The sequence below is a fragment of the Numida meleagris genome, chromosome 2, assembly GCF_002078875.1.
Source record: "Numida meleagris isolate 19003 breed g44 Domestic line chromosome 2, NumMel1.0, whole genome shotgun sequence".
Lineage (NCBI taxonomy): Eukaryota > Metazoa > Chordata > Aves > Galliformes > Numididae > Numida > Numida meleagris.
The window spans coordinates 88,735,624-88,747,487 of NC_034410.1; the positions used below are offsets into that span (position 1 = coordinate 88,735,624).

The 11,864-nt window shown below is 43.3% G+C and overlaps 2 protein-coding genes across 2 annotated transcripts in view; both read left to right on the forward strand.

Moving 5' to 3' along the window:
- The window catches only part of RIPOR2 (RHO family interacting cell polarization regulator 2), a 79,346-nt gene extending 74,479 nt beyond the window's left edge, over window positions 1-4,867 (forward strand). Inside the window, exon 23 of the mRNA XM_021388818.1 lies at window positions 1,225-4,867. The gene's annotated coding sequence lies outside the window, so the exon portion shown is untranslated. The remainder of the gene's footprint in view (window positions 1-1,224) is intronic.
- On the forward strand, window positions 3,998-11,241 carry C2H6orf62 (chromosome 2 C6orf62 homolog). Its single transcript, XM_021388825.1, has 6 exons — window positions 3,998-6,152; window positions 7,620-7,796; window positions 8,357-8,479; window positions 9,266-9,400; window positions 9,952-10,078; window positions 10,156-11,241. Exons 1-5 carry the CDS (start codon window positions 6,024-6,026, stop codon window positions 10,075-10,077), a joined length of 690 nt encoding a protein of 229 aa, XP_021244500.1. The 5' UTR covers window positions 3,998-6,023; the 3' UTR covers window position 10,078; window positions 10,156-11,241.

The following is an 11,864-nucleotide window of genomic DNA, read 5'->3' on the forward strand; positions in this document are numbered from 1 at the left end:
TAAGTTAAAGGTGACACAGCAAAGCAACAAGGAGTCAGTTGCCTTTCAGACACCAAAACATTTTGTCCAATGGAATTTGATTTACAGGTTTATGTAAAATTGCAGGCAAGGACCCTTTCTTTTAATGTGCATTTCAAGCATTCTCAGAACAAGCAAAAAATGAAAAACACACATAATCATTTGTATTATATATACACACATGTAATTATTAACATGGAACAAACACAGCAAGATAGTAGGTATAGTTCAGCCAAAGTTAAGGATCAATATCTCCCATACCCAAGGATGTATGGTCCATTTTATGACCAGAGGCAGGACACGGGGAAGAGATGAATGAAGCTTCAATGCTGTAGCAATAGCTGTGAGGTGGATATACAGTTGTCAACAGCATGATGAAGGCAGTGCTTTCCACACGAAACACTGCCATTTCTCGACACAAAATCATTCCTGTTATGTATTAGAAACTAATGTTTGCTATAAGGCAGAAAAGAGTGAGTTACACTCACTATATGAAAGAGTTTTAATTGCCAGTAATTTGTCTTGTTTGAATTATAAAGGAATACTAATTTATTTTTGTCTGATGCATAAACATTTGGCACTGAATTAATCATAGTTCTGTTTTTGAAGCAAGTAGCCTCGGGGCTGATACTACTTCTAACATATGCAGCCAGTACAATACAAATGGAAAGTATAAACATAAAGAGATCAGACTCCATCTCATCTCTTTTTATCTACATCCAATTTGTCGCAATCTTTTAAAATAACAGGACTAATTATTAAGTTGGAAAACAAAAGCATAGGCATTAGAGTACAAGCTTGCCCACATGTTTATGGGTATCCATTTAATTCTGAAAACAGGAGCTAGAATCTGAAACCCACCAAAACAGAAACAAGATATTTCTGTGAAGTTGTTAAAGTTGATATCAATAATTTGCAGAAAAGCCCTCAACTTATCATGCAATTTAATGTGAAAAAACTACAGTTCTTCACTGAAACAACATGGAAACCATTAAATGGAGAACAGAAATACAAGTTTTTCTCAGCAGAAAAGAAAAAAAAAACAAATAAGCAACCAAACGTTTGAGACTTGTATTGCTTCTCAAAATTACAGCGCTCTCAAACCCTGTCTCCTGAGGAAAATTGTAATGATGACACACTTTTGTGAGACAAGCTTTCCTTCACCGGCAGTCGTTGCTCATGCTGCTAGGTTCTGTGTTTCTCCAGGGTGATAGCTGAACACTGCTACCAGCCTGCTGCCAGACAGGAGTCCCCGAGGATGCGCACATATTTGATTCCCCAAAACCTGCAGGACTACAGCAACACATGAGCGAAGTCCTCCTTGCTCTGAGTGGAAGAAAAACTACAGCAGCAGAAAAAGACAGCAGCTCATTTTTTTGTGCTATCTTAACTAAGCTGACCCACTCTACTGGCCTAGAAAAAACACAGTTATTTTTTAATTGTTGTTCATTTGTTTTCTGTGCTACTGGGACTGAAGCCTAAAAAAGAACCATTATGTATTTTGCAGAACCTGCCACGACCCACTTCTCAGGTTTGTTTTGTATACCACCTACATTTTACTCTCCTTTCCTTAATGATGAAGTGCATACTTAGTTTAAACAAGATTTGAAGAGAGAAGTAGTCTCTCATTTGACCAAATAATACATCTGTAAAAAACACAGGCTTTTGGGCAAACAAGGTTCCTTCATAAATGGTACAAAGTCATATAACTAGGAAGAAGCATAACAATACACAATTAGCTGGTCAAGAGAATTACAGATCAATGTAACCAGATGGTGTACATTTTTTCTACTCTACGAGCTTCACTGTTGTGCACATCATGGAGAAAAAGAAGCTGACATCATGGAGAAAAAGAATGATACAAAAGTAGGACAAGACAGCTATTACTCATGGCTTTATTAGGGCAGATATTTCTGTGCATATATTCACACATATGATAAACACACTTTAGATGGTTGGCCTACTGGTTTGTGTAAACATTGTCACGATATCTTTACTAGCCTATGATTAAGCAGAAAAATATCCTTTGCTAAGCGTGGCAATGGAGAGGCCAGCTGGTATCGCTGGGCTGGAAGAAAGCTCCTTCCTTTCTCCTCTGCAGGAGGGCAAGATGCCAGTTCCTCAGAGAGCAATCCCTCTCAGAGCCGCGCTGCTGCACCAGGCCTGTTGTGTGTCAGAATGAGGGTTGCAGGCCAAGCATGACTCAGAGCTCAGAATAGCAGTGGACGCAGCACAGGGGGAAACGCAGCACAGGGTGGCACAGCAAAGCAAACCACTTCAATTGGGCTAGGGGGAATCTAAACAGCTCTCGCTAAGGCTGGGCTGATGTTGTAGCTGAAAAAGGTTGGCACTTTGAAATAGTCCCAGCAATCTAGAGCTCATGTAATGCTGTTGGTAAGACACCATGCTTCTACCTCCACTCACAGGTTTATTTTCAGCAGGCATTACCACGAGAAACAAACACCAGGCTGCAAGTGGGTAAAAAAAGGCCTGCTTCTGCTCTGTTCAGAACAACAGGGGAGTGTCCTGGGTCACACATGCAACAGGGAAGGCAAGATGGAGGTCTGACTCAGAGGGCTTGGCTTGTGGTGGGTGAGGACAAGAGCTAAGGGCTGAGGCATGACAGCTCCCTGCCTCAGACAGACAGGAGGAAGGAGTCAGAGGGAAGGTGTGCAAAGGAGAGCTGAGCGAAGGGGAAATAACCAAGAGGAAACAGAGAGAACAAAAGAGGCCAGCACAGCCAAGTCAGAGCAGGGAAAATAAAAGGCTCTGAGTTTATGAGAGAGAGCTCGCCACCATGCTCTGTGAGCTCTGAAACATAATCAGCCCAGAGAGATAGTGCCTGCATTTGCCTTCTGCTTGTAATCTTTCGTAACACTGTTTCTGTTCTCATGAGTCATGGACACTGCCAGAGGGAAAGTGGAAAAGGTGCCTTCACCCCAGCAACCTACTTTTTTTTGCCATAGTGGTGATAAATACTTGTGAAACAGTGGGTCATAGCCAGCCCTGGTTCAGCACACAGCAAGCCTGAGGCCTATCAGAAGCGCTCTCCTTCTGGGCAGTCTTGGGGGGGGAGGCTTGGCCGTGGGGGAGCAAAGAGGGGTGGACAGTCAGAATCCAGGTCACGGTGCTGAAAATGACCCTTCTGCCCACTTCTGTGGGTGTTACCACTGAAAGGAGCGACTGAGAACGTGAACTGTGCCCTTGCTTCTTCTGTGGCAGAGGAGGGGAGAGATGGGTGGCGAACGACTTTCCTTCTGGCATGGAAATAAAAATGCCTGATTTTCTTCAAGGATTAGGTTCGTGTCTCTGGAATAGCAACAAAAAAGCGAGCAGCCTTCCTCAGGGTTCCGTCCTCAGACACGCATGGGCGCTCAGGGCCCATCGCTGCTGCGGAGCCACATTGGAGGTGGGCACCACCTGGCACCTCGTGGTCAACTTATTTTTACATGTACGGTTTACTTTGCACGCACGTTCTGGGCTGAACCCAAGACCCGGTGAGTGAGATGAAACAAAAGCGGGCACTCCCGTAGAAGGACCAGCACACGCCCCACAGAGCCCGGCTCTCACCAGCAGGTCCCACCCCAGGGCGGTGTGAGTGAGAGGTTCACTTCTCCCCCCACCCCGAGTACAGCATTGAGCAACTCCATCCGGGTCCTCGTCCCTCAGGGGCACGTGGGGCGCGAGGGCAGCGACACAGGGTGCCGGGGGGACAAAGGAGCAGACAAGAGCCACCCGGCTTCTCGGCGTGCTGACGGCTCGGACGCGCCCTGCCGCTGTTGTTCTCTCCTCTTTATTTCTCGCAGAAATGGGCGCGCGCGGCTAACGAGGGTGCCGCGGAGCCTTCAGACCCGCACCCCAGATCCTGCTCCCCCCGCGGGCCCGAGTGCTTGGTACGCGCCCGCCGAGCACGCCTGCGCAGTGTGGGCAGGGCGGCACCTGTGTGACTCAGGCGCTGCCATTTTGAGCGCTCGCTGCTGCCGCGCGGTCGCTATTGCTCGTCGCTCCCGTGCCGAGACTCAGGCGCAGACCGCGGCGCTCCCGCTCCCTCCTGCCGTTGCCTCCGAGGACGTCCCAGGGTCGCCTGGGCGAAGAGAGCCCTCGTCCTCCTTTGGGCTGTTCCCGTTCTCCGCCGCTGTTCCGGCGCCTCTATGCCCGCCGCCCTCCTTGGGAGCCGCTAGCGCTGCGAGCCGCCGCCGCCGTCTCCTCCTCCTTCCGCTGCCGCCGCCGTCTCCTCTTCTTCTTCTCCTCTTCCTCTCTCCGCCACCATTTCCCCACTCCCCGGCACCGGGGCGCTGAGCTAGACTATGGGGACCAGGCTGGGGCTGAGCAGCGGCAGAGCGGGCGGCCCGGTCACCGTGTCCACTGCGGCGGGGATGGGGGGGCTCGGCGGCTTGGTGGCTTTATCTTGACATGGCTCCTCTCCGTGCTGCTAGCAGCGCCGCCTCCTCTGCCCCTCCTGCGCCCGCCGGCTGCGGGTAGCGAGCGAGTCACGGCCCTGGTCTCTTGTCTGAGTCTCTCAGCCTCTTGCTTCAGTTGGGGGGAAATTTGGGGAGGAGTTCCTTTATTTTTCTGTTTTTTTTTCTTTGTAAGGAGAGAAGGGGGGATTTTTTTCCCCTGTCTTTAACCTGGTCCGGCGAATTTGCTAACCTCCAACCTTTAAATCCCTGCTAATCTAATCAAACACCTCGGGGGGCAAAATGTCTGGAGAGAGAAAGAAAATAACCTGATAATTGGGGATTTGCTTTTCGGGGAGGAGGGTGTTTGAGAGGTTTAAAATCGCAACCTAGGTTTGTGATTTAAAAAAAAAACCTCGCAAAAAAAAAAAAATTGCCACCAAGATCTTTCTGGCAAGAAAAGCAGAAGCAAAACTCTCCATGTTTTCCAAGTCGTGACCATGAAGTGAGAGGGGGAAGCACCGCACTACTGTGGGTGTGCCAGGCCCCGGGCACGGGCCGCCCGCTACAGCCTCTGCCGCCTTGTGTAGGGAGGCCCAAGGAGAAGCAGGGAGCATTGGTCATGCACAGCCTTGGCTAGCCAAGTGTGCTGTGGGCACAGCAGCAGCAGCAGAGAGAGAAGGATCCCCCGGGGGTCAGCAGCCCAGGGAGCCTGTGGGGCATTGGGGCATGTAGGGCTCTCCTGCTGGGAAGGAGTCAGGGTTTGGGGTGTCAGTTTGGGTGTTAGTCTCTAGGTGAGATAATACTGTCTCTTAACCCCTGCCCGCTTCTCATCGGTGGCCGTCATGCTCTCTCTTCCCTTTGGCAGCAGAAGCCTCAGGGCAGTGATGTGCCCGATGATGAGCAGGATGAAGTTAGAGATGACTCTGCTGTTTTTTCTCTTTGCTTCCCTGCAAACCAGCACTGTGTTGTCTGTAGTTGATTTTGTTCTTGTTGGCAGAGAAATGTCATACCTCCCAGGATGTGCACTCCTCCTTTGCACCCTTTTCTCTGCCGTCCACCAAGTGTAATCGTTGTGAAGAGTAAAAAGACGAGCAACACAGCAATAGTGGGAATCTGAGAATAATAATCGGTAGAGTCATGAATCTGGCTGGGGTGAAACACAGTTTGTAATACCAGCTTCATTTTTTTTGTAAGCAGAGCAAAAATAACCCCCCCATGGATTGGGCTTGTGCCAGTTGCTTTTTATTGTACACATAAATTGTGATAAGATTGTTTTTTCATTCTCGCCCACTTATTCCTGCGGCCAAACCGTTAAATTTTGTTTTTGTTGTTGTTCAAAATTCTTAGTTTTTTTCTTGGTTTGTGGTCAAACCTCTTGTCCAGCCATGGCTGGGCAACTGCTTATTTTGTTTCTTGACCCTTCCAATACGACATTCCCATAAAATACTGCCTGAGGTGCGGTTTTGGGTTGCACTCGTGTTTTTATCTATTCAGTCGTATTAGCAGGAATAAAATGACTTGTTTCTGTTGTACTTGAGTCTTACGAAAAAGTGCCCATAGTTTAGCGACAGTTTCCAAAGGCTTTAGTACCACCTATATAACAAAATGGGGGACCCAAACTCCCGGAAGAAACAAGCTCTGAACAGACTTCGTGCTCAGCTTAGAAAGAAAAAAGAATCTTTAGCTGACCAGTTTGACTTCAAGATGTACATTGCCTTTGTGTTCAAGGACAAGGTAACTTGGTTCTTGTTTATCTGCTTCTGTGTTGCAGTGCAAGATAACTATGCTGGGCCAAGTCTTTTATCATTAGTTTGTTCCCTTGAACGTTTTAAGTCTTTTTATTGCTTGTTGGTATTTGCCTAGTTCCTATCTATTGTCAGTTTGGTTTTCCTTTTTATGTGTTTGTAGTTCTGTAATGCCGGAGGTGCTAATGCCTTGTTTAATAAGTTGGCAGCTTCTGTACTGGAGAAGTACAAGTTATGTTGTACTTTGTTCAGCTTAATTATAGTCTGAGTTGTGTAATTGGTTGGTGTGAAACGGTTCAGTTAAGAAATGAGACGTGACTGATGCAATTGACGGTGCTACTGCACTTATCTGGTTAAAGCAGAAAGGAGAACTTGGCAGCTGAAGGGAGCGGTTGTTAAAGGCAGTGTCGCAATGACCTGAGGATGTTGACGTATGTGAAGCTGCCTCCCCCTTTCTGAAAGTGGGGGGGAAAAGAGGAAGCCGTCTTTCACTCAGCTGTCTTGTGGAATGCTACTGGAGGCTGTAAATGTGGGCCAAAATGGAAACTCGCTGGCGTTCTGAAGTTAACTTGGAGCCAGAATTGTAAGAGTTTCCGTCCACAGAAGGAGAGGAGAAGTAGATGCTCAGAATAAGTGAATATGCGGAACAAATTGAGTGAAGATGGAGGCAAATGGCAACGAAATAGACAAAATAAGGAAACACGTGTATATGAGCACTAAAAGCGTTTGTTCTAACTAAATGCATAGTTTTTTCATTTCGTAGAAGTTACTTTTCTCTAATGAAGACTGTTCTCTGGACTTAATTTTAAAAATTCCATAAAATTGTTATGTCCAGTTCATCAATTGTTCATCAGTTCTTGTTCCAACCCTGCTGTATATAGTGGGGACCTAGTTTCTGGGTATTGTCTCATTGTAATAGAGACTGCTGGGCGAACTTGTTTGTATTTAAAGGACAGCTCATTCTTTTTTTCTTTCTGTGTTAGTTCTCATAGTAAAATACAGCACTATTTCTAAAGAAATAAGAGTTTAATCAGTGATGATAACTAGATTTTCTTAGTTGGTGGGGTTCTAATAGGCCAGTCTCCCTGCTGTTAACAAACATCGAGGTGAAGGACTTAATCAGATTTACTTGATTGCCAAAGAAAAGCTTGTGGAGGACTCTTTCAGCCTCAAGTCATGCATTCTGCGTGATAGAAGTTCAGTTTTAACGGTGTCTAGGCAGACCCTTGGTATTTGCCCCATAAGATCTCTGCATCTTTGGAGACCATAAAAACATGTTCATTTTCTGTAACAAAAAAGTTGTTGAACTGAGTCTGCTGTGATCTGTGTCCAGATCCTAACTGAGGCGATGCTTTATACATGAATGCTAATAGAAAACTATGAATTCTGAAATAAATTAACTAGAAGTACCTAGAAGTGATTTTAACCTTAAAGCTATGCATATTTTCTTTTGCAGAAGAAAAAGTCAGCGCTTTTTGAAGTGTCTGAAGTGATACCAGTCATGACCAATAATTACGAAGAAAATATTCTGAGAGGTGTGCGGGATTCCAGCTATTCTTTGGAAAGTTCCTTAGAGCTTCTGCAGAAGGATGTAGTACAGCTTCATGCACCCCGCTACCAGTCTATGCGCAGGGTAAGGTTATTCTTTATGCTTGCTGAGTTTCACTTTGAGTTTTGAATGCTTGTACTTCTTCTTGTGAATCTTAATGCTAATCCTGCTTCCCTATTTTCTCATCTGCTGCCTGAGAGTTCTGAAGGCTTGCTTTTGTAGGGTCTGGTTTGAAGGATAACTTAGCACACACGTTCTAAAATTCTGCTTAAATCTGCAGTGCTCATGCTTAATCTTTCTAACTGAAGTATGCCTTGGTAGTTTTTTTGCTGGCATTTGTTAATAGGCATGTATTGAAACAACTATATATGTATAAATGATTTTGTTAGATGAATACCGGAGGACAAATAACCTTTCTGAGGAACGATCATTTTTCTGAAGCTGATTTATGTTAACTGGATACTTAAAACTCAGTGAAGGACAAGGAGGGCTTTAGTTCTTTTGCATAATACAGATGGGGGAAGAAAACCACACAAACATGATAATAAGTATCACTTTATAATTATATGCCTGTATGATGAATTACTTACCTTTATCTCCTACTAATGGAGAGACTCTTAAGTACAGAACTTTCGCACTTGCAGGATGTGATTGGCTGTACCCAGGAGATGGACTTCATTCTTTGGCCTCGTAATGACATTGAGAAGATAGTCTGTCTCCTGTTTTCTCGGTGGAAGGGATGTGATGAACCCTTTAGGCCTGTTCAGGTATTCTTTTTAACTTAAGTAATTCATCTCGGGATGGGGAAGAAGGGACTAGGTAGGAGGAAGAAGGAAAGGCCTAATACTATCTTTGCTTAGCTATGATAAGGTCTGTGACTTCTGTGCATGTTACAAACTATGCTGGTTGGTTTTATTTATAAAACGGTCAATCTTCTGAGTTCTGCTTCATGAATTGTGATCTTAGGGTGAAGAAAATTGTAGGAAGGACCTTTTCAAATGGCATATATAGGTAGATTGTCTTAGTGTTTCTGGAAATTGATTGAACATGGCTCTTCTCGGTACAATCAAATCTTTATCTACGTATGTCATTCTATGAGTACCTGGGAGTTGTTGTATTTTGTAAATGGAAGAGGATCTGAAGTAAGTGGGATTATTGCATTGTAGTTTTGCTTTGAAAGAAACAAACTTGAAACATTTAAAGACAGCTTTTCAGTTGCTCTAGTAAGTTACTGGCAGAAATGGTCTGTGTAGCTGATGCACGGATGTTCATTAGAATAAGCTGCATTTTTTCTTATGTCGGTAGTTAGTTGCACCGTGGTTTGAATTGTAAATGCCATTGTGAGTTGCCAGAATGAATCTAGGCAATTCTTTAACTTCTGTGCCAAGACTGAGATGTGTACTTGTTGCTACAGCTCCAAATTTTTTTTGTCATGGATGAGAAAAGAAAAGAAATGGAAGTGGGTTGTAAAGCCCCAGATTGAACAGAATTAATTGATTATACCTAAGTTTTAGCTGGGTAAATATTTTATTCCCCTCCCTCACACAATGCAGGCCAAGTTTGAGTTTCATCATAGTGACTACGAAAAACAGTTTCTGCATGTTCTGAGCCGAAAGGACAAGACTGGAATTGTTGTCAACAACCCTACCCAGTCAGTGTTTCTCTTCATTGACAGACAGCACTTGCAGGTAAGCTTGCTGTCCCTTTTTTTCCTTGCTACCCAGAGCATAAGCTTTTTAGGAGTGTCTTACTCATAAAATGCTTTTCCTTCTCAGGAATGTCAGTGACTTATATTGCAAAATATCCATGTGGAAAAACTGATCGTGCGTTTGTGCTTGCGTTTCAGTGCTTAGAGGAAACATGCTATAAATAGTATTTGCGCACGCAAGAGCTATTTACAGGGCACAGATTTGGCTGCACAATTCCCTAATTTTTAATACAAAAACATTAAGTTCTGAAATAGACCTAAAAGCATTTTGGAGACATTAAAGCATTGACTTAGTTTGTGTGGTATTACAGTAATTGTTAGAGTGAAAAATGAGTGAAGTAATGAAGATTTTAGGTATTAAAGGTTTTTGTTCAGATTTCTTGTGTGAAAGACAGTGGCTTTTAAATACCTGTGTTCTGTCACAACAAGCAGCATGCTATTAATTGCGTTGAGTCTGCTGAGGGTCTGCCTCTGAGTCTTGAGTTGACTTGGATGTTTAATAGCTTTTCTTTGGGTTTCCTTTGCCTCTAGACTCCAAAAAACAAAGCTACAATCTTCAAGTTATGCAGCATCTGCCTGTACTTGCCACAGGAGCAGCTCACTCACTGGACGGTTGGTACCATAGAGGATCACCTCCGTCCTTACATGCCAGAGTAAGGTACTGGCCAGCAAAATGGGGAAGATCGCGGAATGCAGCAGTGAATTTTCACTTTCCTCACCACTTTATTCTTTCAGGATTTAGAAGAAAACGGACTCATGCTCAGAACACTATACATTGTGAAACTTGATCATCCTGGATTTTTTTTGTCATTTGTATCTCAGAACTTTAAAATTTTTTTAGTTGTTTTCTGCATGGACCTTGTGAAAGAGAGGATGCTCTGCACACTTCTGCACTGCATCAGCATCTTACTAAAATGTGAAATGAAGGGACTGTACACTGAAACAAATGTATCTGAGAGCACAAGGTGATCATTTGTGGTGGCGTTCCCATTTGTGCTGGTCATGCCCCCTAACATCTATGTTAACCATCAGTATTTGGAGAGTGAGAAGTGAATGTGAAGGGTTTTAAAGCCTTACAGCTTTGCTGTTAATGATTGTATCGAAGAGCACTATCGGATTCATTTTAATGAACAGAAAAGTGGCTATTACAGTAGAAGGTAAATGTGGGAAAGAATTTTCTTTTAAAGCAAAAAAAAAAAGCATCTCATTTAATGTGTAGGCATTTCTTGCCTTTTTTTTATTTTGCTGGGCCATGTCTGAGTTTACTGGCACTTTCATTTTGGATTTCTTTCCCCAAGTTGCTGTATAACTGTATGAAAGTATTCTTTTGAGTTGGATGCATTTATACAGATGAGGCAGACCCGGAGTCTGAAGTCGCTAAAGCAGCTAAAAATAAAGTAAAAATAATAGCTGCAGAAACAATGTTGGTAGAGGATTATTTTTTCTTGAGAGTTGAGACTTGTAGACTTGCTGGTGAACTGTGCAGGAAATACTGGTTTCTAAAACGTTTCTTACGGAAAACCTGTTGAGGTTTTTTTTCTTTTGGAATAGACATTATAAAACAATGTAAGATAGTGTTTGGAGTGTCAAAAGTTGGTTCTGACAGAACATTCTATGATTGTGCAATGATAAAAGGAAGACTACTGTATAGTTTTGATGACAAAGAAGGTTTTGCTTAAGGGTTGAGTACTTTACTGGAGTAAAACTGTATAAGCCTGCTCCCTTTGGATAAAGCTAGTGCTTACCTGTTTAAAACTTGTATTTAGCTTTTGTTTGGAATTGGAAAAAAATTGGAACTTAAATAAATTAGGTGAAAGACAACTGTGTTTATTCATGGAAATCCTACGTATTGAGTTTTGCCTGTGTCACGTGTTGCAAACACTAAAAAAAAAACTAAACTGTAAAATGGTATTATGATTAACATAACATAGTAGCAAAGGTGTTCTTTTGTATGCAGGGAAGATGTTTACTGTGGAGGTAGCTGTTGGAAATCACCAAATCACTGACATACTAGTGTATGCTACATGGGTATTTTTAGTTCTTTGGTCATAATATCCCGCAGGTTAAACTGGAACAGTGCAGAAAAACACTGCCCGAAAGCTGCATGAATACATGCCTTACAAACAAATCATATTGAAATCTCTGCTGCATAAAATGCTTTCTGTAATTACTTCAGAATATTGAGTAACCAACCTATTTGCAGATGGTGCTTAGTTTCCCACTAGCTATGCCATCTTAATTCCTGTAAGAGTGTAGTTACCTTGGTTAGTGAAGCAAGTATCTTATAAGTTCCTAATGCAAGAAGTCACTAAAACTTTAAAAAAAAAAAAGAGAAAAACACCTTCAATGTTGGCCTAGGTGAATGTGTGCAATTCTTTTTGTGTCAGCACTGGCATGATCCTTAATTTATAGTCCCCTGTAATACACAGAAAATTCAGATTAGT

Bases quoted from the DNA above. Each gene is read 5' to 3' on its own strand.
- C2H6orf62 (XM_021388825.1), top strand. From the start codon at position 6,024: ATGGGGGACCCAAACTCCCGGAAGAAACAAGCTCTGAACAGACTTCGT. The intron at 8,480-9,265 runs GTATTCTTTTTA...CACACAATGCAG, and splicing joins AACCCTTTAGGCCTGTTCAG to GCCAAGTTTGAGTTTCATCA. The intron at 9,401-9,951 runs GTAAGCTTGCTG...CTTTGCCTCTAG, and splicing joins TTGACAGACAGCACTTGCAG to ACTCCAAAAAACAAAGCTAC.